Source organism: Macaca nemestrina, chromosome 17 (assembly GCF_043159975.1).
Source record: "Macaca nemestrina isolate mMacNem1 chromosome 17, mMacNem.hap1, whole genome shotgun sequence".
NCBI lineage: Eukaryota > Metazoa > Chordata > Mammalia > Primates > Cercopithecidae > Macaca > Macaca nemestrina.
In genome coordinates this window covers 69314901-69340272 of record NC_092141.1, presented here as the reverse complement: position 1 = coordinate 69340272, position 25372 = coordinate 69314901, and the positions used below count along the sequence as shown (strand labels likewise).

General features: G+C 44.0%; 2 protein-coding genes across 8 annotated transcripts in view; one reads left to right on the top strand and one right to left on the bottom strand.

Moving 5' to 3' along the window:
• LOC105469571 (leucine-rich repeat-containing protein 37A3-like) overlaps window positions 1-12651 on the top strand; it is a 75243-nt gene extending 62592 nt beyond the window's left edge. For 5 of the 6 annotated variants that reach the window (XM_071083315.1, XM_071083317.1, XM_071083314.1 and 2 more), the window contains 4 exons: window positions 282-356; window positions 5055-5173; window positions 7129-8936; window positions 9536-9748. In XM_071083315.1, coding sequence (XP_070939416.1) covers window positions 282-356; window positions 5055-5173; window positions 7129-8936; window positions 9536-9748 — 2215 coding nt within the window. Of the gene's footprint in view, window positions 1-281; window positions 357-5054; window positions 5174-7128; window positions 8937-9535; window positions 9749-12494 lie in introns of those variants that run through there. The other variant, XM_071083313.1, reaches the window with a different exon arrangement.
• Window positions 9857-25372, bottom strand: part of LOC105468206 (leucine-rich repeat-containing protein 37A3-like) — a 78944-nt gene continuing 63428 nt past the window's right edge. The window contains exons 14-16 of one of the 2 annotated variants that reach the window (XM_071083294.1): window positions 16143-16240; window positions 11389-11825; window positions 9857-10043 (exon numbers count right to left, since the gene is read on the bottom strand). The gene's annotated coding sequence lies outside the window, so the exon portion shown is untranslated. The remainder of the gene's footprint in view (window positions 10044-11388; window positions 11826-16142; window positions 16241-25372) is intronic. The other variant, XM_071083295.1, reaches the window with a different exon arrangement.

The following is a 25372-nucleotide window of genomic DNA, read 5'->3' as shown; positions in this document are numbered from 1 at the left end:
AAGAAAAGAGTAAATACGATGGTGAATGCAATATGAAAATGAGAAGATAATCATAAAAATGGTGTAAGCTCTGCTCTTGAATATCATTAATTTGATGATGCAAATCAACTTAAATTTCTTTAGTAAGAGCTCCCTGGAATTCTACAGCAAATCAACTCTTGAGCTGGCTTGTTTTATAGAGAAGCCAAAATTGAAGTAATCACATGTCCTTGAAATGTCTTTTTAAGTACAGAATTTTTTACTGGGGTTCATATCATGAGTGTTTTGGCTTTCTTCTTCAGAGACATGGGAACAACGCAAGTCCCACTTACAACACTTAAGAACATTCTCACGATGACTGTTGAACTGGAAAAACTGTAAGTTATTTTTTTCTTAGATTTATTTTCACTTAGTTGGTTCTTTAGGTTTGTTTTCTTATTTTCTTAAGTCAGGTTTATTGAGGTGTAATTTTCATATACTAACATTCACCCTTTTCAAGGGTACAGTTTGATGAGTCTGACAAATGTATAGTTACATAACCACCACCACATTCCCAATATAAAGCATTTCTGACACCTCAAAAAGGCCCTCCATGTCCCTTTGTAGTCAATCCCCTCCTGCCACCATCAGCCCCTGTTAGCTACTAATCTGATTTCTGTTCCTATACTTTTTACTTTTGCCTTTTCCAGAATGTCTTATAAATGAACTCATATAGCATGTGTTTGGCTTCTTTCACATAGCTTTTTTTTGAGACACAGAGTCTCACTCTGTCACCCAGACTGCAGTGCAGCGGCATGACCTAGACTCACTGCAACCTCTGCCTCCCAGGTTCAAGCGATTCCTGCCTCAGCCTCCCGAGTAGCTGGGATTACAGGCGCATGCCACCACTCCTGGCTAATTTTTGTATTTTTAGTAGAGACTAGATTTCACAACGTTGGCCGGGCTGGTTTTGAACTCCTGACCTCAAGTGATCCGCCCGCCTCGGCCTCCCAAAGTGCTAGGATTACAGATGTGATCCACCTCGCCTGGCCTCACTCAGCATAAGATTTTTTGAGATATGCTACCATCCATGTTGTTGCACCTATTACAACAGCTGGCCCTCCACATCTGCAGGTTCCTCATCCATGGATTCAATTAACCATGGATGGAGAATATTTGGAAAAAATAAAATATATAAAACAACAATAAAAACAGTAGAAAATTTAAAATACAGTATAATTATTTACATACCATTTACCCTGTATTAGGTATTTAAAATATACCTGAGGCTATACACAAACATTATGTCATTTCATATAAAAGACTTCAGCTGTGGACTTTGGTATCTGCAGGGGGTCCTGGAGCCAGTCCCCTGCAGACACCGAGGGACAGCTGTTCACTCCTTTTTATTGCTGAGTAGTGTTCCAGTTGTGTGGAAACCCCATCTCTACTAAAAATACGCAAATTTGCCAGGTGTGGTGGCCCACGCCCGTAATCCCAGCTACTCTGGAGGCTGAGGCATGAGAAGTGCTTGAACCTGGGAGGTGGAGGTTGCAGTGAGCCGAGATTGCACCACTGCACTCCAGCCTAGGCGACAGAGCGAGACTCTATCTCAAAAAAAAAAAGTAAAAAATAAAACTGTTTTCTGAAGAGCAGAAGTTTTTAATTTTGATCAGCTTTAAATAAGCAATTTTTTCTTAAATGGCTTGTGATATTTCGTTTCTTACCTAAGAAATCTTTAAGAACCTGTTGTCTAATCCAATGTCAAAAAGATTTTCTCCTCATTACATATACAACTCCTCAAACATATACAACTCCTCAAACATATACAACTTCTCCCAGAAATTGTATGTTTAGGTCTATGATCCATTTTGAGTTAATTTGCATATATTATGTGAGGTATCTTTTTTTTTTCAATTTTATTTTTATTTTTAATTTTTTTGTAGAAACGAAGTCTCACTATGTTGCCCAGGCTGGTCTCAAACTCCTAGTCTCAAGTGATCCTCCTGCTCACCCTCCCAGAGTGCTGAGATTATAGGCATGAGGCACTGTGCCTGGCCTTCTCTGCAGGTTATATATATATATATATGTCAGCCAGGTGTGGTGGCACACGCCTGTAGTCCCAGCTACTAGGGAACCTGAGTCAGGAGGATCACTTGAACCCAGGAGGTGGAGGTTGCAGTGAGCCAAGATGGCACCACTGCACTCCAGCCTGGGTGACAGAGCAATACCATGTCTAAAAAAACAAAAACAAAAACAAAAACACCATATGTGTGTGAGTTTGTTACACAATTTCCTGCCACTTAAATGGGTGCCACCACCCCACCATATGGCAAGCTAAATAGAAACTCATTTATGCTAAGGCTCCTTGAGGGCATTATAGAAGATTAGCATGGAAAGGGCCCTTCATTTCGCACTCTGCTCCATTCATTTTTGTCAGGTCACTCTCTTATCTTCACCACATTGTCAGATCTGTTTTACTGCTCTAGCCTCACTTCCCTCAGCCTCCTGCAGCATCTTCCCTGTCAGCTAGATCCCTTCCTCTCTGGATGAAGTCCTCTTCATCGACCAGCTTTCTCACTTATTCTCTAAGACAGTGAGGATCTGTCTGCTTTTTTCTTGACCATTAGTGGATAGAAAAAAGCTCTCATTCTCTGTAACCATTTGTCACCAAGGCCATAAAGACATTGAACTAACTGCCTTATGGGAGTTCGTTATTGGAAGTCTTCAGGAGTTTACACATTGATATACAAAGTAAGTAGGCCAGTGCATTTGAGTCTTGGCTCATGTGTAATGATCTTTAATGCATATTGAAAAATTATTCTCAAGTAAGGATAACATACACCTCAGGTCATTTACAGTCTCAAAGGTTTGTCAGTATACTTTAAAACAATCCTGGGAACAGTTCTAGATTGAAGGAGACTAAAGAATCATAAACACTAAGTGCAATGTCTGATGTTTGACTGGATTCTGAATTTGTTTAAGCCATGTTATGACTGGGACATTGTGAAAATGTGTATATGGACTACATAGTAAACAATGATAATATTAAGTTCCATTGGGTGATGATAGTATTCTGGTTATGTAGGAGAATGCCTTGGTTCTTAGGGGCTGCACACTGAAGTATTTAATGGTGAAGGGTCATTATGTCTGCAACTGACTCTCAAATGGCTTGTCCAGAAAATGTATTAGACACACACACGGAAAGCAAATGTGGCAAAGCATAACAATTGTTGATTCTAGATGAAAGTTATACAGGTGTTCATTATACCATTTGAAAATGCTTTCCAGCCACCCTAAGGCTTAAAGGAAAAAAAATAAAACCTTTAAAATAAAAAGTTGGGGGCAGAAAAAGAGTAACAAAACCTTTGGACTTGTGCCTGTAATCCCAGCACTTTGGGAGGCCAAAGAGAGAGGGTTGCTTGAGCTCAGGAGTTCGAGATCAGGCTGGAGTACATGGTGAAACCCCATCTCTACAAAATATGCAAACATTAGCCAGGCATGGTGGCACACACCTGTAGTTCTAGCTACTCAGGAGGCTGAGGTGGGAGGATCACTTGAGCACAGGAGGCAGGGGCTGCAGTGAGCCGAGATTGCACCGCTGCACTCAGCCTGTGTAACAGAGCGAGACCCGGCCTCAAAACAAACAAAAGAAACATCTTTGTGTCAGAGTTAAGGTTGCTGTATAATAAAATGCTGGGGTACGGTTCTGGGTCCAGTCCACATGAAGATCAGAGGCTTCCACTGGACCCAAAGGAATAATACTAGTCACTTGTGATTATTCCTCTATAAGGTTTGAAAGATGTATCAGGCCAACTTAATGCAGTTTTAATCTAAAACTTCTATACATTGTACCCCCAACTCATAGGCTTCATGTATCCATGAAACACTCTTCTGTCTCCACAGTCTTAATGTGGCCCTAATAAAGCCACCCTCTTGGAGGACTCAGAAAAGGCCCCCCACAACCTCTGCAACATAATAATTATAGTAGTTAACTGCTATTGAGCACTCACTGTGTGCCAGGCATTTTTCAGGTATTGATTCATTTAATCCTCAAAACTCATTAGTGGTAGGTACTATTATAATGACTAGGTCGAGGAACAGAGATTAAGCAATTTGCCCAAATTCATATTATTAGCGGAGCAGGGATTTAAGCCCAGTCTGGCTGTGGAATCTGTATTCTTAATGACCATGCTATACTGCCTAAGATTAACCTTTTACTCCAGTTACAGGGATTGTCTTTATCTCTCTGAAACTGCCAATAAGCCATAGCAATAAATTAATCAATTGTCTTGGTTATCTCTTCTGCCCAAATTTACATTTTGAAAAAAATTTAAACATACCAGAAAGATGAAAAGAATAGTATAGAATCCAATTGAAAATCAGGCACTGCATGTCATGTCTTCATTTCCTTTAATCTAAAACATTCCTCTACTTTCTTTGATCTTTCATGACATTGGCATTTTTTAAGAGTCAAAGATAGTTGTCTTGTAAATGTCCCACAATCTGGATTTGTCAGTTTCCTCATTTTTGGGAAAAATACTGCATAGGTAATGTATCCTTCCTGCCTCGTAACAGCAGATCGCCTATAATACTAAATTTGATCACTTGATTAAGGTGATCTTCCAGATCTCTCCATTGTAATTATTTTGCTGGCTGCAGTGGCTCACACTTGTAATCCCAGCACTTCAGAAGGCCAAGGTGGGAGGATTGCTTGAGTCCAGGAGTTCTACACCAGCCTGAGCAACATGGTGAAACCCTGTGACTCTTCTTAGAAGTCTACCTTCTTCCTGTGTACTTTCAGCCCAAAGTGAGACTTTTGAGTTGGGAAGAAATACTTCTGAATTAAACTACTGATCAGTGTCACCCAATTCTAATCCCAACCACCTTTATTCTAGGCATACCGTACTCACTGCCATGCTTACTGTTTGGTTGGGTACCTTTGCCCTCCTTCCTATTGGCCTTCTAGTTCCTACCCAACTGTCCAGTCCACGGGCCTCAGAAACACCTTTTTGCCCACCCCTGTGGTAGCGTTGGCCTGCCTCCTTTACCTACTCAACCGCTTTACCACTAATGTTTTGTGTTTTCATCTATAGGATCTTACCTAGCCGTATGGCCTGCTGCCTCTGCCAATTTAAAAACAGCATTGAGGTTGTCTGCAAGACAGTCAAGCTGCATTGCAACAGTGCATGTCTGACAAACACCATACATTGTCGTGAGTCCAAATTGCCTGGTGATCAATTGTTACATTATTTTAAGTATTTGTTTTTAAACGTTTTATTTTTAATGATGATAAAATTGTAAGTTAATGATATAATTGCTTTATTTTATTTACTCATTCAGAGTTAAACTCCCTCAATTTCTGAACTATTCCCTTGCTGAGAGTCAGGTTCTCAGTTATTATTACAAAATTTAATAATAGAACGGTTCCATATGCACAAAGGACCAAGACAAAGGAATAGGAAGACTAGGGAATAACATTAACATCCACACACTGTGTACTGTGCTCTCTGCTTGGTGCTTTGCCTCCAGTGACAATTTATTCATATAGTGCAATGTAGTTTGTAAACTGGTTTTATATCCATGGGGTCTCAAGTACTCTCTGCCTTACAGGACAGATGTAGATCTGGTTTTGATTTTTTTGTTTTTACAGGTTTATAAGAGTACAAGTGATGCTGTTTTATTTGAAGCCTGAGAGTTTCTGGTTCCATAACCAGAAATTGCTGTCTGGCTCTTCTAATGGAATGGAGGGCTTTTCCAAGCTTAGACCATCCAACGCTGAACTTGCTCTGAATTCAAACCTTTCCATTCACAGAACAAAGGCACAAGTGCTTTCAGGAGTGTTTCTGTAGATTAGGTTTATTAGCACCAACTTCATGACTTCTAAAATGTGACTGCTTTCATGTCCAGATAGCTTAAATACAGGTATCTATGAGTGATATGGGGTGGATAATTAATAATGCTTGGCTACTTATATAAAGACAGTGTTGCTTATTTTTCAAAACTTTTTTTTTTTTTTTTTTTTTTTTACCAATTATATTCTTCCCTTCTCCCCAAGAGGTGGGCAGAAAAGCATTGGTAATCTCCTTTTACAGATGAGGAAAAACAAGATCAGAGGTGCTAAGTGCTGTACCTTGTGCCAGGTCTTCTGTCCTCAATTCTGGGTTCTCCCCAAGCCCATGTTTCTCCTTTCTTACAATCTTTACTTCTTCCTCTGACCCTCAGCACCACCCAAAATACTTTTAATTCTGGAAAAGAAAGCCAGCTGCACACGGGCACACTTGACCTTCATGCAGTCAGAAGCTTTGGATGGTTCCCCATCCAGAATATTAGAGATAAAATGAAAGCAAAGTAGGCAACTGATAAAAGTTGCTTTTTCCCTTCTGCATTTTAGGTCCTCAAGTAATGTTTATCCAGAAACTGCTGTCATACCATAGATTCATTCTACATTCAACAACGTAAGCATAGCATACAATCTGGCAAATTAAAAATCCCTTAACCTACACCCTGGATCCCTGTCCAAATTTAAGAAAAGAATTAAGGTGGACACGGTGTTTTTTCCATGTCATGTCTTCTGTGATGGGGCTACGGCATGTGGGAGCAGAGAATGGGGTGGGTGGGTGGAGCGTGTGCCAGATGAGGATCTATCAGCAATGGGAGGGGCTCTCCACGTTAGCATCTCCACCCTGCTCCTCTCAGAGGACCGCCTTCCATTGCATTCAGCTGTGATGGTAGCAAGAACACGGGTACACTGAGGACAAGGAGAGAGGGAGCCTTGTACTCTCTCTGCATGTGAGGCAGGACAGCACAGGGTACGGAGCAGTCTGCAGAGAGGCCAGCTCATCAGGGAAGCACTTGTCTTCCACCTTGGGCTTTGACTGAGCACTGGGCAACTGGCCCCTGGGGATCAATGGAATAATCCTAAGCAGAGTTACTCTGTGTCACACTATGGAATGTTCCAAGTAGGTGGCCATGTTTTCAAAAGATGTCTTTTTCTCCTTTCGTTGTTGCCATTTCGTAGGTTTAGGATTGGGTGTGTGTTTCTCCTCTCTGAATGGCACTCGAATGTTTGCTGACTCCTACTCTGTGTGACTGGGGCGTACAGCTGTGGACTGATGCATGCCGTCCCATCATCTTTCATGATCAAAACAGTCTCTTCTTTTTTCACAGCTGAAGAACTGTCTGTAGGGAATCCAGAAGGAGCGTTCATGAAGGTGTTACAAGCCCGGAAGAAGCACACGAGCACTGAGCTGACTATTGAGCCGGAAGCGCCCTCAGACAGCAGTGACATCAACTTGTCAGGCTTTGGGAGTGAGCAGCTAGACACCAATGAGGAGAGTGAGGTTATCAGTGCACTAAGTTACATCTTGCCGTATTTCTCAGCAGGAAATCTAGATGCGGAATCAATGTTGTTACCGTTCATGAAACGGCTCTTTTCTAATGCACAAGATGGAGACAGGCCCCTGAGTATTTTGAAAAACAATACAAAGGGCCCCTCTCTTCAACCTGCATCCAACAACTCAACTTACGAAAGTAAATTGAGAAAGCTGTACTTGCTGGAAAATATGTTAGATACAGAAATACAAGAAAAAATCGATGAAGTTAAAAGGGAAGAAAAAACTGCCATGCTTATGCAGTCCAGCCTTCTAGGTAACAAATTTAAACACCAAATATTTGAAAAGAAATTAGAAACTGTCCAACCACAGGAAAACAGCCTGGCAAAGATTCAAAGTGTAGGCAACAACCTGCAGAGAGTGAACAGAGTCCTCACGGGCCCAAGGAGCATCCAGAAAAGGCACTTCAAAGAGGTGGGAAAGCAGAGCACCAGGAGGGAAGAGGGTGCGCAGGCATTTGTGGAGAGCGCTGCCCAAGAAAAAAGGCTCGGGAGCCCGGTCTCAAGGGAGCTGGAACAGCCTCACACAGAGCAGGGGCGTGAGAAGTTAGTGGGAAACACCGTCTACACCAAGCCTTCGTTCACCCAAGAGCTTAACGCAGCAGTCTCCTCTGTGCTGAAACCCTTCTCCATGGGCGAGCCTTCTGCCTCCACCCCTGCAAAACCCCTACCTGAGGTCAGAGACAGAGCGAAAGACTTAACCCACGCCGTTTTCATTTTAGAAAATGCAAAGGCTAGAGTTAAAAGTATGAAGGCTGCTAAACCAATCATACATTCCAGAAAAAACTACCACTTTCATAAAACTCGCTCCCGCGTGGCCCACACAACACCCAAGGTCAAAAAGATTAGAAAGTTGAGAAAGGAAAGTTATCTCGATAGACTGATGCTTGCAAAGAGGCCGCTGTTCTCTGCAGCGAAGAGCCTCATAAATTCCCTTTCACAAGGGACTTTTTCATCTTTAGGAGACTGGAGTCCTCAGGAAAATCCTTTTCCTAAACTATTTGATCCTTCAGAACGTGTTACAGAGGACACTAATGTAAAGAACACAACTGCAAGAAATGCCTCTGAAGAAAACATTTTTATGGAAAACACTACTATGCCGGAAGGCACCATCTCTGAAAACACAACCTACAATCCTCCTCCTGAGGCAGATTCCGCTGGGACTGCGTTCAACTTAGGGCCAGCTGTTAAACGAACTAATCAGACACAATGGGAATACAACAATGTGGGCACTGACCTGTCCCCCGAGCCCAAAAGCTTCAATTACCTGTTGCTCTCGTTTGCAGGTGATCAGTTTGAAAATCAGCTAACCGAGCAGCTACGGTCCCTCATCCCCAACAACAATGTGAGAAAGCTCATTTCTCATGTAATCCGGACCTTAAAGATGGACTGCTCTGACACCCGTGTGCAACTGACCTGTGCCAAGCTCATCTCCAGGACAGGCCTCCTGATGAAGCTTCTCCGTGAGCAGCAGGAAGTAAAGGCGTCCAAGGCAGAATGGGATACGAAACAGTGGAAAACTGAGAACTATATTAATGAGAGCATGGAAGCCCAGAGTGAACAGAAAGAGCAGAAGTTGAGTGAGGTGAGGACCCCACAGAAACATGAGACCCAGATTTCCCATCATTTAGTGTATTCCAGGAAAGTGCCCACACAGGAGAACCTGGGACTCCTAGGCCATAGCTCGTCCTGGTCATGTAACTTCGGCCATGACGGTGATCTCCCACTTTGCTCATGTAGAGGGTGAAATAGATTAGTGCACAAGGTGAACTGTAGACCAGGGGTGGTAGCTCACGCCTGTAATCCCAGCACTTTGGTAGGCCAAGGTGGGTGGATCACTTGAGGTCAGGAGTTTGAGAACAGCTTGGCCAACATACTGAAACCCTGTCGCCACAAAAAATACAGAAATTAGCTGGTTATGGTGACACATGCCTGTAATCCCAGCTACTGGGGAGGCTAAGGTTGGAGGATCACCTGAACCCAGGGAAGTCGAGTCTGTAGTGAACTGTGTTCGCACCACTGTACTCCAGCCTGGGTGACAGTGAGATCCCATCTCAACAAAAATAAAAAAGAATCAGTAAGCTACTCACCTGGAACACTGGGGTTTTGAAAAGTTAGCTTTCATTCTCTTTGTTTTTGTTTTTTTTTAATTATTCTTTCCTTTTTTTTTTTTTTTTTGTTAAGCTCACGAAAGAAGTTCCAGGATATGGCTATAACAACAAACTCATCTTGGCATTATTTGTGACCGAAATTCTAACGACTTTAATTATAATTTGCTGCCTCATTGAGGTAAGGACAATAATTAATTCAGGTTTTCAGAATGCAGTCCTGTCTTTGCGTGGATTCAGAGCCCACAAACTGAAAACCAAAGCCACTTTCCCACCTGCTGCCACTTGACATTCTTCTTCAGTCGTTTAAGGCTGAGGTACGCTTTGTTCTTTTACTGCAGTGTATATTCCAGGATTTTAAAGAAACCTCACTTCCAGGAGATTTCTATGAATTGAAACCAAGTGAATCCCGCTAGATTATTTTAAGAAGTTAAGTTGATATAATAGCAAAATTTGTCCCACCCAAAACGATGTCAACAATTGGATGTACTCACCAAGTCACCCTTACTCTGCCACTAATTTATTTCCTTGTTGCTGAAATGATGAGAGACGTATAATCTCCACCTCACGGAGTTGTCATCACCCTGGAAAGGAAGGAGACAGCCAATAGAGAGAAGTATTGTCTTGTAGACTTATTAGGTTCACACAGTATCGTCCTTCTCCAGTGTGTAAGGTGTTGTCTAAATAGCTCCAGTTAAAGCACTACAGAGTAGCCATTTTAAAAAAAAAATTGTTGGCCACATTTTTAAGTTCACAGGGGAGGGGAGCATCTCATACTCCAGCCCTCCTGAGCCTAGGCCCTCTGTGAGATGTGTCACCGTTTCTTGGACACCATATGGGACAATCCCCCTTGGATTAGAGATGCTCAACCTGCATCAACATATCTAAAGCCTACATCTGGCTACTCTGGGGCGAGTCCTGTTCACAGTGCCCATTCCTGGAGCTTGCCTCTGTTTGCCTTTTGTTCAATTACATAATGTATTACTTTTCCCAAGAGGCCACTGCTAGCATATTGGAAGTGATTTAATAAGCTGGCACCCTTGACGCTATGCTACCGGTCCAACCTTACTTGCCTCATTTACCATTTCCATTATTGTGGCAGCCCTCCATTCCAGCCAGAGCAGCCCCTCACCATACCCCAGTCACACCATCCGCATTTCTGCTCTGGTCTGTGCATCTGTCCATCTAAAATGCCCTTCACTCTGCCTGTGGGAGTCCCATGAATCTCTCCAAAGTCAAGTCAAGTTCATCTTTCTGCTTGAAACCTTCCCTGAATATCCAGCCCTCCTGAGCCTAATCCCTTCGTGAGATTTGTCCCCATTTCTTAGACACCATATGAGAGTCTTTAGAGGCTGAAGTGGGAGGATTGCTTGAGCCAGGGAGGTCTAGAATGCAGTGATCTGTGGTCATACCACTGCACTCTAGCCTGGGCAACAGAGCGAGGCTCTGTCTCAAAAGCAGCCACCACCAAAAACTATCTTGGGATTTTAATAGGATTACATTAAATTTGTAGATTAATTTGAGAACTGACATCTGTACAACATTCTAGGAACGTGGTATTTCATGTCATGTATTCATTTCTTGTTAATGTCTTTCAGAAGAATTTTAGGATTTCCATCATATAGATCTTACACATCTTTTGTCAGATAAAAGATCTTTGTATTTTTGTTCCTAAATACTTCATACATTTGCATTGCCATTGTAAATGGGATCTTTCTTCCATTTTCTAATTAGTTAATGGTGGTACATATGAAAAGTATTTGAGAATTGTGTGCTGCTCTCTTGATTTTGCTCCTAGCCACCGTACTGAATTCTCATATTGCTTCCACTAAAATCTTAGTTGATTCTCTTGGGCTTCTTTGACTGTCAAACATTTATCATTTCATATGCAAATAATGATAGTTTTGTCTCTTCCTTTTCAATACTTACATCCTTTCCTTCCTTTCCTTTTTCCTTTCCTTTTTTTTCTTCTTTTTCAGGGCCTTGTTGTCACCCAGGCTGGACAGCAATGGTGTAATCTAGCTCACTGTAACCTCAAACTCCTGGGCTGAAGGAATCCTCTTGCCTCAGCTTCCTGAGTGGCTGGGACTACAGGCAGGCAGCTAATTAAAAAAATTTTTTTTGTACAGACAAGGTCTCGCTATGTTGCCCAGGCTGGTTTTCCAGCCACTTTAGAGGAAGGACTCAGATTTCCTTTTTGTCCTACTTTTAAGAGTTTTTTGTTAGGAATCGTCTGTTGAATGTTAGCTAAAACAGTCAATAAAATGTATTAAGTGCTAGCTGCATGCAAGATCCTAAGTTAGATACAGTTAGCCCTCTTCATCAGCAGGTCCACATCTTCAGATTCAACTGGATGAGGCTGAATACTTGAAAAAAGAAACAAAAATACAAATAAAAAGTATAACAACTGTCACCATTGTACAATATTGATACATTTTATTAGTGATGACTTAAAGTACCTGGGACCAGGCACGGTTGTTCACACTTGTAATCCCAACACTTTGGGAGGTCAACCTTGGTGCATAGTGAAACCTTGTCTTTATTTAAAAAAAAAAAAAAAAAAAAAAAAAAATCCAGTTGTGGTGGTATGCACCTGTAGTCCCAGCTACTCAAGAGGCTGAGGTGGGCAGATCACTGGAGCCCAGGAGGTTGAGGCTGCAGTGAGCTGTGATTGTGACACTGCACTCCAGCCTGAGTGACAGAGGGTGATCCTGTCTCTAATTAAGTAAATAAAGTATATGGGGGATGTGTGTTGGTTATATGCAAATACTGCACCATTATATGTAAGGGATTGAGCATCCACAGATTCTGGTATGGTGTGGGGGCGGTATCCTAGAACCAGTCCCCCGCAAGATAGCAAGGATGACTGAACTGTGGAAGAATCAAAGCTCTGTTGAACAGCATACAATTCCTGTCTTCAAAAAAGTTATCTCATCAGGTAGATGAGACTTATAATGAATAAAAGGAATGAATACAGATTTGGAGATAGTGGTTGTTGTGATGGATAATCTTAATTGTGTTTTCTTCCAAAACAGATTCGTTGGAAGAAGAGAAGGGCATCAAAGGAAGATAACTTGAGCCCAAGCTAAGTCGTCTGGATGACCTGGAGCCGTGTTTGAAAAATTTTATTGTTAAGTATTGTTTTTTACTGATTAAATCAGTGATAACATTCTTTACTTTGTGGTTGTGTTATTCAAAACAGGATTTTTAACAATGATAAAAATAAAGCTTGTTAGATCATTTTTAATGTAATAAATTGCTTCCTGAAGATTTGATTAAAGAGAAAACTAGGCCAATCTAAGCAGAGTCCAAATGAAGTAGAAGGTCCATAGAGAACAGGGGAAAAAAGGAAGTTGTGGAACCACAGACGCACACAGTAAAAGGAAAAAATTGGCCAGGCACAACGGCTCACACCTGTAATCCCAGCACTTTGGGAGGCTGAGGTGGGTGGATCGGTGGGTGGAGCCCAGGAGTTTGGGCAACATGACAAAACCCCCATCTCTACAAATATATGGGCAACATGACAAAACTCCCATCTCTACAAAAAATACACAAACAAAAAACATTAGCCAGGCATGGTGGTGTGCACCTGTAGTCCTAGCTACTTGGTAGGCTGAGTTGGGAGTATCGCTTGAACTTGGGAGGTGGAGGTTGCAGTGAGCTGAGATTGAGCTGTTGCACCCCAACCTGGGTGACAGGGTGAAAGAGTGAGACCCTGTCAAAAAAAAAAAAAAAAAAAAAAGGAAGAAAGGAAAGAAAAGAAATTTACTTAATTAAATTAATTAATCTATTTTTGTGACAAGGTCTATTTCTGTCTCCCAAGCTGGAGTACAATGGCAGAATCACAGCTCACTGCAGCCTCAAACTCCTCGGCTCAAGGCATTCTCCTGCCTTAAAGGCCTCCCAAAGTGTTGGGATTACAGGAATAAGCCACTGGGAGGCTAGATTTTTTCTGAAACAAAGTTTGGCTCTGTCACCCAGGTTGGAGTGCAGTGGTACCATCTCGGCTCGCTGCAACCTCTGCCTCCTGGGCCTAAATGATCCTCCTGCCTCAGCTTCTCAAGTAGCTGAACTACAGGCACGTGCGCCTGGCTCATTTTTGTATTTTTTGTAAAGAAGGGGTCTTGATATGTTGCCCAGGCTGGTCTTGAATTCCTGGGTTAAAGTGATCCACCCACCTTGGCCTCCCAAAGTGCTGGGATTGCAGGTGTGAGTCACCACGACTGGCCAAAAAAATGTTAAGTGTTAAAATCAAAAAGAAAATTCACCAAGCTATTTTGCAGATTTTTCTGGAGAGAGATAGATACAGAGATATACATATACGGAGAGAGATAAAGATATACAGATAGTTCTGGACTGCACACCTTATGATAAAATAGTATCGGTTGGGTATAACTTTGTTGCAGAAAGGACAAAGGGAACTGATTAAAGACTTAAGGCATATATATACATATAATGTTTTCCCAATTCCTCATACCATACCTTTTTATTAATTTTTATTGATATAATTAATTTATATACCATAAATTCACCCTTTTAAATAAGTGCAGAATTTAGTGGGTTTTAGTATAGTATTCACAAGGTTGTACAACCGTCACCACTATTTAATTCCAGAACATTTTCATCACCCGAGAATCACTGGCCCTACTCCCCATTTCCTCTCCCATTTCCTGGCAAGTATTTACTGACTTCCTGTAATTTGCCCATTTGGGACATTTCATATAAATGAAATCATACAACACACAATTTCACTAAATAAGACTTTTGTGTGTGGCTTCTTTCAAACAATTTTTTAAAATTGTGGTAAAGTAGGCATAACATAAAATTTATACTCTAATCACTGCCCCCCTCTTTTCTTGAGACAGGGTCTCACTCTGTCGTCCCAGCTGGAGTGCAGTGGTGTGATCATGGCTGACTACAGCCTCAACCTCCCTGGGCTCAAGTGATCCTCCCATCTCAGTCTCACAAGTAAATGGGACCACAGGCACATACCACCACACCTAGCTAATTTTTGCATTGTTTGTTGAGACAGGATTTCGCTATGTTGCCCAGGCTGGTCTTGAACTCCTGGACTCCAGTGATCCTCCCATTTCAGCCTCCCAAAGTGCTGGGATTGCAGGCGTCCACTACCACACCTGGTTGTCTGTAACCACTTTTAGGTGTACAATTCAGTAGTGTTAAGAACATTCACGGCCGGGCGCAGTGGCTCAAGCCTGTAATCCCAGCACTTTGGGAGGCCGAGACGGGCGGATCACGAGGTCAGGAGAGCGAGACCATCCTGGCTAACACGGTGAAACCCCGTCTCTACTAAAAAAATACAAAAAACTAGCCGGGCGAGGTGGCGGGTGCCTGTAGTCCCAGCTACTTGGGAGGCTGAGGCAGGAGAATGGCGTAAACCCAGGAGGCGGAGCTTGCAGTGAGCTGAGATCTGGCCACTGCACTTCAGCCAGGGCGACAGAGCGAGACTCCATCTCAAAAAAAAAAAAAAAAAAGAACATTCACATTGTTGTACAACAAATCTCCAGAACTTTTTCATCTTCCCAAATTGAAACTCTGTACCTATTAAACACTAACCCCATTCTCTCCTTCTCCCAGCCTACGGTAACCACCCTTCTACTTTCTGTCTCTATGAATCTGACCACTCTGAGTACCTCATGTGAGTGGAATCACACAGTATTTCTCCTTTGGTGACTGGCTTATTTCGCTTAGCATAACGCCCTCAAGGGTTCTCCATGTTGTAACGCATCAGAATTTCCTTCCTTTCAAGGCTGAAGAATACATCTGTTATATGGATCAATCACATTTGCATTACCCATTCATCAGTTAATGCACATGTAGGTTGTTTGCACCTTTTGGTCATTGAGAATAATGCTGCTGTATACATATGTGCATGTGTTTCTGCATGACCATTTGTTTGCAATTCTTTTGACTATATATGTATGAATAGAATTACTAGGTCATATAGTAGCTCTAAGTTTAACTTTTTGAGTAACTGCCAAAGTATCTTTCATAGTGCTACATGGTTTTACATTCTCGCTAACAATATATAATGGTTCCAGTTTCCCCAAATCCTCCCCAATACTTTTTATTTTTTTAAAATAATTACAGCCATGCGGCCGGGCGCGGTGGCTCAAGCCTGTAATCCCAGCACTTTGGGAGGCCGAGACGGGCGGATCACAAGGTCAGGAGATTGAGACCATCCTGGCTAACACGGCGAAACCCCGTCTCTACTAAAAACACAAAAAATTAGCCGGGCGAGGTGGCGGCGCCTGTGGTCCCAGCTACTCGGGAGGCTGAGGCAGGAGAATGGCGGGAACCCGGGAGGCGGAGCTTGCAGTGAGCTGAGATCCGGCCACTGCACTCCAGCCTGGGCAACAGAGCGAGACTCCGTCTCAAAAAAAAAAAAAAATAATAATAATAATAATAATAATTACAGCCATGCTAGTGAATGTGAAGTGGCATCTCATTGTGGTTTGGGTTTTCAATTTTATAATACTTTAATTTTTAATATCAGAAGAATATACTTGGCCTGAGGTGGTGGCTCACGCCTGTAATCCCAGCATTTTGGGGGGCCAAGGTGGGTGGATCACCTGAGTTTAGAAGTTCAAGACCAGCCTGGCCAACATGGTGAAACCCCGTCTCTACTAAAAATACAAAAATTTGCTGCGTATGGTGGCACGCACCTGTAATCCCAGTTACTCTGGAGGCTGAAGCAGGAGAATCATTTGACCCAGGAGGTGAGTTGGAATCACGCCACCAAACTCCAGCCTGAGAGGAGACGCTGTCCAAAAATAAATAAATAAATAAATAAATAAATATACACTAAATTATTTTCTTGTATAATAAAATTATTTTACAAAAGAAGTCCATTACTAACACACACTTGCATGCAAAGCACAAAGACACATCTAAGGGCCAGGTATAGTGGCTCACGCCTGTAATCCCAGCACTCTGGGAGGGAGGCCAAGGCAGGCAGAGCACTTGAGGTCAGGAGTTCGAGACCAGCCTGGCCAACATAGTAAAACCCCATCTCTACTAAAAATACAAAAATTAGTCAGGCGTGCTGGTGGGTGCCTGTAATCCTAGCAGCTCGGGAGGGTGAGTCAGGAGAATCACTTGAGCCCGGGAGGTGGAGGTTGCAGTGAGCCAAGATTGTGCCACTGCACTCCAGTCTAGGTGACAGAGCAAGGATTCCTCTAAAAAAAAAAAAAAAAAAAAAAAAGTACTAAAACTAAGTTGGCAAGAATTTACATGTAGTCCTTTCTACATATAAGACATAAACACCTGATACTTGATTCATTCCCTTCATTCTTCAGCCAGCCTCCCAGGACAAGTCTGGCAACGATTCTGACCATCCGGCAACAGAAATTACCTTTTTACAGCTTATGTTAGGACAGCCTACGTGGGTTTACATTTGGCTTAATATAATACTACCCTACTTCTCCAATAAGTATTTAAGCATTTATAGAAAAATGGAAACTTTTCAATTTAACCATTTCTTCTACCCTAGACGATCTGAGAAAGAGGTGACATACCTCACTTCAAGGAAAAAAGGGTCCTTTTTGCTCACAAGTATTTCCTCATAAACCTTATTTTTGAAATGCTTTTAAAACCAGATTCTAATTTAATTATCTAGATTTGCAAAATTATAAAGGAAAAGTCTTGCCGGTTGTTGCTTTGGTTAATTTCACAATTTAGTAAATTGCAACTAAGTACTTAATACAAAGCAGCCTTTGGTGGGGGCGGGGGGGGGGGGGGTTGTTTAACAAAATGCATCTCATTACCAGCCCACAGAAACTTTTCCATGTGAAAACAGAAGAGGGATTGCCATGGAGAGATTCATTATGGATTTCGGGAGGGCTTTTTCCTCAGAAATAGAATGAAAAGAAAAAGTCGCTGTGTAAGAAATCTGAAACTGACGCAGAAGTTGGTCCAAAAGTTTATCTTCGGCAATTATGTCTAGATGATCAACTACACATCTAAAACAGGTGACACGAAACCGCATTTCCCAAGCAAGGCAAAGCGATCAAATGAGTTATGACACGCGTTCCTGCGGTCTTATACTTTTATTTTTGATTTAACAGTCAAAAACAATTTTGAATCGGATGAATTACCAAATTTGGTTGGGTCTTGTTTGGCTTTCTGCTTTGCTTTTTAATCAGCCACTTACCAGCAACTGTTGCACGTGCCCATTAGCACTCGAAGAATAAAAACAAACACACAAGACCAGGTAAGGTTCCCCTACTAACCCAAATGATCCGTTTCCTTAACACAATTTAAAAACCACAGTTAGGAGTGTGAAAACAGGCATGTTTTTGTGTGTATTTGTGTGCCACGATCGGTCCAAATCCTTAATTCCCTTTTAAGGAAGAGATATATAATAAAAATTCGAAAGAAACCTCATTAGAAATGCAAAGAGGTTTGTAAAACAAGAGGCTTTCATTCCAGAAAACCACACCAAAACAAGGGGAGAAAAATGAATGCAATGGATATGTGTTTGCCAAAGTTTCTATCCTGCCCGCGGAGACACTGCACTGCACACATTTTGAAGAGGAAAAGAGGGAGTTGAGGGGGTGTGAGAGAGATCGAGCAAGTGCGGCCTCAAACTGCAACAATTCAATCTCCATTTTGAACAATGCACCTCTTTCCTCTTGTAAATCCAGTTTTTCTCTGTTTGGGGGGTCGGCGGGGTTGGGGGGAGACCGGAGCAGGATGCACAGTACAGGACTGAGCAAGGGGGGAGGGCAGAGGAGGTGGGGAAGGAGTCTGCGGCAACTGCGCTGAGTGGGTACCTGGAGTGCTGCTGTGGGTACTATGGCTCCTGAAGCTGCTTTCCATATAGTAACTGGCGTCGTCGTCGGCGTCGTCTTCCAGCTCCTCCGAGTAATCGGAGTCATCATCGTCTTCCTCCATCTCATCCTCCTCATTGTCCTCAGACTCGTGGGTCTCCTCGGTGTGGCCGTCCTCTTCCTCCTTCTCGCTGTCGTGGTCATTGTGCACCACCTTGGTGACGGCCCTCAGGGCCACGATGGTCCCGGCCAGGTGGCCGCCCCCGCCTCCTCGCCCCCCGTCCCTCCCCGGCCGCCGCCCGGGGGCGCTGGTGCTGCCGCGGAGGGATGGGAGAGTCGTGGGGGCGGGGGACCGGCGGCGGCGGCTTCCTCCGGCTACTGCTGCCCCTGCTGGGCGAGCTCAGCCGCGTCTTGGGGTCCATCTCAGCCTGGCCTGCGGCCCATCTGCCCCGGAGGCTACCGCGGTGCCGCGAGCGAAGACCCTCGATGGGTCCAGACGTGGGCCGTGGCGGCGGTGGCAGGGCTCCGCAGCGGGAGCCGCGGGCTGCTTGGGCGGCCTGTCCACCTGCCCCTCCGATTGGAGCCTAGGCAGGAGGGAGAAGGTAAAGCGGAGGGGAAGGGGCGGGCGCAGTGGGGGCGGTGGGCAGCGCTGGGGCGGGTGGGGAGGCCTGCGGTGCCGGGCGGGAGGGGCCCGGCCGGCGGAAGCGGCTGGAGGGAGAAGGCTCAATCAGAATTGCTGCGGCCCCACGCCGGATCGCCTTCTGCCGCTATCTTGTTTCTTCCCTCTACCAGAGCGGGGTCACGTGAGCTGCACCGCGGGAGAGCCTGGGACGCAGCGACGCTACGCGGCGGCGCTGCGGTAAGCGCGGGAGTGTAGAGTCCCGGGCGGGAGCCCGGAGCGCCCGCACTCCGCGCAGCGCGGCGCGGCTGGACTCCGGGCGCCGGTGGCGCAGCTGAGAGGGGCATGCAGTTCGCGAAATGCCCCTTGTCAAAGGCCTTCGGAGACCACAGCCTCCGTCTGGAGCCCAAAGCCGGCCAGACCTCCTCCCCGCATCTCCCCTTCTGCGGCTGGGAGAGGAAGGCAGGGGAGCCCCCAGGTATTATTGCCCTCTCGCCCCATCGGGAAACTGATGCTGAAAGAGCCAGAGAGAGAAAGAAAAAAAAAGTCGCGGAGAGGGGCCGCCGGAGCGACCGAAGGCACCGGGCAGCGCCAGCGACGGAGGGAAATTAGTTGGGGGAGACAAGCAGACAAGCCCCCAGAATTTAGGGAACTCCGAAGCTTGGAGCTGGAGTCCTGAAATTGACTCCGATGACAACCGCTGTGGATCTGTGCCAGGAGCCACGCCCTGAGGGAAGGGCGTCCTAAGACCTGTTGCGTGGAATCCCCACTGGGAAAGCCTCAGTAAACTCCAGAACGCAACTACTGCACTTCCAATCTCCCGCCACCTTCCCAATGCCTTAGCTAGGACCTCGTTTGCCGTGGAAAAGAGGGAATCTTGTCTAAAACCTACTTCACGGTGTTACATGTTTGTATTATCGGGAAATAACCTTAATTTATTGACCTGACATGTCACTAGCTTTCAGCTTAGCCCAGGGGACGAATCATGAAGACATTTCAGGCACCCTGAAACCTTATCACAGGGACTCAACCCTGAGTGGTTGAGGTCAGCTCTTCAGATAAGAGAAAGATTTTATAAACATATATTAATATTTATGGAGATAAGTGACAACCAAAAGTAATTTTTTTTTTCTTTGAGACCGAGTCTCACTCTGTCGCCCAGGCTGGAGTTCAGTGGCGCGATCTCGGCTCACTGCAAGCTGCGCCTCCCGGGTTCACGCCATTCTCCTGCCTCAGCCTCCCGAGTACCTGGGACTACAGGTGCCCGCCACCATGCCCGGCTAATTTTTTGTATTTTTAGTAGAGACAGGGTTTCACCGTGTTAGCCAGGATGGTCTCGATCTGACCTCATTATGGGGAGGCCCATCTCGGCCTCCCAAAGTGCTGGGTTTACAGGCGTGAGCCACCGTGCCCGGCCTCAACCAAAAAGTAATTTAAAGAAAAATAGTTGACCGGGCGCAATAGCTCACACCTGCAATCCCAGCCCGTTGAGAGACCAAGGCCAGACAATAGATTGAGATCAGGAGTTCGAGACCAGCCTGGGCAACATAGCAGGACCTTGTCTCTAGAAAAAAATTGAAAAATTAGCTGGGCATGGTGGTGCACACCTGTGGTTCCAGCTAGGCAAGAGGCTGAGGTGGGAGGATCCCTTGAGCCTGGGAGGTGGATGTTGCACTGAACTGTGATTGCACCGCTGCACTCCAGCCTCAGTGACAGAGCAAGACCCTGTCTCAAAATTTTTAAAAAAGAAAGAAAGAAAAATACTTAACAGGATTCTGTACATCAGATAACTTATTTCAACCTAGTTAGGAAAATAGAACACATATGTGAGATGAAGATTAAAATACAGGCACAAATTGCCAAATAAATGCATTCAATACAATTTGGTTGAGCTCTAAGGGTGACAAATGTGTCTATGTCTCCAGGGACCAGGTAAGTAATGTAAGTCAATAAAGTAGGCAAGGTGAAGACCTAGGCCAGTGGAAATGCCCATATTTTGTTTGAAGAGGGTGGCCAGGTGTGATGGCTCAGGCCTGTAATCCCAGCACTTTGGGAGGCAGGCGGATCACCTGAGGTCAGGAGTTCGAGACCAGCCTGGCCAACATGGTGAAACCCCATCTCTATTAAAAATACAAAAAAATTAGCCGGGTGTGTGGTGCACGTCTGTAATCTCAGCTACTCGGGAAGCTGAGGTACAAGCATCACTTGAACGTAGGAGGCAGAGATTACAGTGAGCTGAGATCATGCCACTGTACTCCAGCCTGGGTCACAGAGCGAGACTCTGTCAAGAAAAAAAAAAAAAAAAAGCGGAGGGGGAGATTTGGGGAGACTGAGTGAAGTGGGGGACTGAGTGAAGCTGGTACCTGAGTGAGAGGTAGGCAGAGGGGCAGGCCAGCAGCAAGGCTGGGATAGGAAACCTGAAGCTTCCTCCCCAAGCTGAGAACTCAAAGAGGGAATGAAGTGATTCCAGGAAAACATACTAAATTCCCACTGTATGTATACAGAACTTCCAACTAATTCAGTTCAAACAATAAATTCAGCATCTAAGATCACCAAACCCTTCAGAAGAAAAGCCACCATGACAGAGTGACAGAGTCCACAACAGACTCAACAGACAGCCAGCAGCACAGTCAACAATAAACTCCCAGAATTAGGTCCCCAAAGACTGTTAGAAACCAAAAAGAGAGCAGTTATGATATGTAATGTTTTCAAAAATAAAAAAGTACAATCACAAAGATGAACTATCAAAGACAGATTATTAGGAATGAACAAATATATGTATTTTTTTGTTTGTTTGTTTGTTTGTTTTTTTGAGACAGAGTCTTACTCTGTTGCCCAGGCTGGAATGCAGTGGTGTGATTACGGCTTACCGCAGCCTCAACCTTCCCAGGCTCAGATGATCCTCCCAACTCAGCCTCTTGAGTAGCTGGGACTACAGGCATGCACCACGCCACCTGGCTAGTTTTTAAACTTTTTGTAGAGATGTAGTTTGGTCATGTTGCCCAGGCTGATCTTAAACTTCTGGATTCAAGTGATCCATCCAATTCGGCCTCCCAAAAGGCTGGGATTACAGGCATGAGCCACTGTGCAGGCCCCAAATAGATTTTTTAATAGTTTAGAAATGAAAAACAGGAGCTGGAGGCCATTATCCTTAGCAAACTAAAGCAGGAACAGAAAACCAAATACTGCATGTTCTCATAAGTGGGAGCTAAATGATGAGAACACACGGACACATAGAGAGGAACAACAGATACTGTGGCCTATAGGAGGGTGGAGGGTGGGAGGAGGGAGAGGATCAGCAAAAATAACTAATGGGTACTAGGCTAGGCTTAGTATCTGGGTGACAAAATCATCTGTACAACAAACCTCCATGACACAAGTTTACCTATAACAAACCTGCACATGCACCCCTGAACTTAAAGCTAAAAAAATAATAATAATTAAATCAGTACATGAACAATCCTACTGATAAAATGTAGAATTTCATTTCATGTCATTTTATTTAGAATTTTATAAATCTTCAGTCATACCTGGGAGAGCGCTAAAGCACTGATTAAAAGCAAAAAACTAGAAATAATCTTTATGTCTCATTGGGAGCTGGTTAAAGAAAAATGGAATGTTATACAGTCTATACAAAGTAATACAGATCTGTATTTCAAGACTACAGTCACTCAGTATGCAACATAACAAATAACAAGGCATTAATCATTGTTTTAAAGAGAAATGCAAAACACGACGAATGGGATTTCTTGGATAAATCTAGGTATCCTGGATATCTTTAAATAAAGTTTGTTTTAAAGAGTCTGACTTTGAGATTTTATAAATATCTTTGAATAGTAATATTCTATTAGAATCTAATTATTTATAGTATACTTTCATAAAAGATCCTCCATACAAAAGGAACATTTGGATAAACAGAATCAAAAAAATTCTTTTTTATAATTTATATAGTAAAACTGATTTTGAAGTTAGGCCCTTGGATTTTTTTTAGTAAGCTTTAAAAAAAATGTAAAATTTCCTCCCCACTACTATCTATCTATCTATCATTTATTTATTTAGAGATGGAGCCTTGCTCTGTTGCCCAGGCTGGAGTTCAAAGGTGTGATCTCAGCTTACCACAACCTCCGCCTCCCAGGTTCAAGCGATTCTTCTGGCTTAGCCTCCCGAGTAGCTCGGCTTACAGGCACAGGCCACCACGCCTGGCTAATTTTGTATTTTTAGTAGAGATGGGTTTTCACCATGTTGGCCAGGCTGGTCTCGAACTCCTGACCTCAAGTGATCCTCCCGCCTCAGCCTCCCAAAGTGCTGGGATTACAGGTGTGAGCCACCGTGCCCGGCCCCTACTACTTTTAAAAAAGTAACAGCTTATATTGTCAAGACATAGAAATGGCAACCTTGATAAAGTAATAAGTAATAGTACATTCCCTTGGTTGCCACCCTCAAAGGATTCTGAGCTCTATAACACAAAGTAAGACATTTTCATTATCATACTTTTACTTATACAGAATATCAAAGTAACCCACGACAAGTTAGGCACATCTCTATTTGATTCAAATACACAATAAAGTCCTGAAAAAACAACCCTCTGTGGATTGTTTTGGGGGGTTTGTTTTGTTTTGGAGGAGGGGGGCTGCTGTGCTTAACATAAAATATCCACATCCAGCAAATCCTTTGTATGTGAAACGTACAGAGCTGATTTCTAATTTAATTTAGAATTCAAGCTTTTTTCCAGTTTCAACTGGACTACTTGGTACCTTGCATCTATTCATTAAAAAAAAACTCAAAATAGGACCAAGCACGATGGCTCATGCTTTTAATCCCAGCACTTTGGGAGGCCGAGGTGGGCAGACTGTTTGAGCTCAGGAATTCCAGACTAGCCTGGGCAACACTGTGTAACCCCATCCCTACTAAAAATACAAAAATTATCGGGGTACAGTGGCACATGCCTGTAGTCCCAGTTACTCAGGAGGCTGAAGTGGGAGGATGGCTTAAGCCCAGGAGGCAGAGGTTGTAGTGAGCCAGGACTGCACTACTGCTCTCCAGCCTGGACAGCAGAGCCAGATCCTGTCTCAAACAAAAGGGGAGGGAGGGAGGAAGGAAGAAAAGAATATTCCAAAAATTATGGGAAGTAACTAAATTCATTTGTGTGTCATTTCATCTTTTTGAAGTTAAAAGTAATTGACATTTTGGTTAGTAAATGCAATGTCTGCAGCTGAAATATACAAGTTTGGATATTTAAATTAAGGCCAGGCACAGGCCGGGCGCAGTGGCTCACGCCTGTAATCCCAGCACTTTGGGAGGCCGAGGCGGGTGGATCACGAGGTCAGGAGATCGAGACCATCCTGGCTAACACAGTGAAACCCCGTCTCTACTAAAAATGCAAAAAATTAGCCGGGCGAGGCGGCGGGCGCCTGTAGTCCCAGCTACTCGGGAGGCTGAGGCAGGAGAATGGCGTGAACCCGGGAGGCGGAGCTTGCAGTGAGCCGAGATCGCGCCACTGCACTCCAGCCCGGGCGACAGAGCGAGACTCCGTCTCAAAAAAAAAAAAAAAAAAGGCCAGGCACAGTGGCTCATAATCCCAGCACTTTGGTAGGTCAAGGCAGGCGAATCCCCTGAGGTCAGGCATTCAAGACCAGACAACATGGCGAAACCCCATCTCTACTAAAAATACAAAAATCAGCTGCGTATGGTGGTGGCAAGCACCTATAATCCTAGCTACTCGGGGCTGAGACAGGAGAATCGCCTGAACTAGGGAGGCGGAGGTTGCAGTCAGCCGACATTGCACCACTGCACTCCAGCCTGGGCAACAGAAAAAGATTCCGTCTCAAAAAGATTAATTAATGAATTAATTAGGTTGTTTTCTACATTAAAATCCAATTTTACTAAGGAACACATAAAAGAACATTGAATACATTTAGGAGGTTAATTTTTTTTAAAGATTTTTTAAAGCTGAACCATAATTAAGAATATCAACCTATGATCCTTTTTTAAAGGGTATGCTTTCTGTTTTTCCCCAGGTCAATTTTCCTTTTTTAGCCTTTTTTTTTTTCCTTTTTTTTTTTTTTTAGACGGAGTCTTGCTCTGTCACTCAGGTTGGAGTGCAGTGATGCAATCTCAGCTCACTGCAAGCTCCACCTCCCAGGTTCACGCCCTTCTCCCCTCTCAGCCTCCCCAGCAGTGGGGGACTACAGGCGCCCACCACCACGCCCGACTAATTTTTGTAGTTTTAGTAGAGATGGGATTTCACCGTGTTAGCCAGGATGGTCTCGATCTCCTGACCTCGTGATCCGCCCATCTCGGCCTCCCAAAGTGCTGGGATTACAGGCATGAGCCACCGCGCCCGGCCTTTTTTCTTCTATTTTTTTTGAGATGGAATCTCACTCTGTTGCCCAGGATAGAGTGCCCTGGTGTGACCTTGACTCACTGAAACCTCTGCCTCCCACCTTAGCCTCGAGAGCAGCTGGGACTACACGAATTTTCTCTCTCATTTTTTGAAATGGGGTCT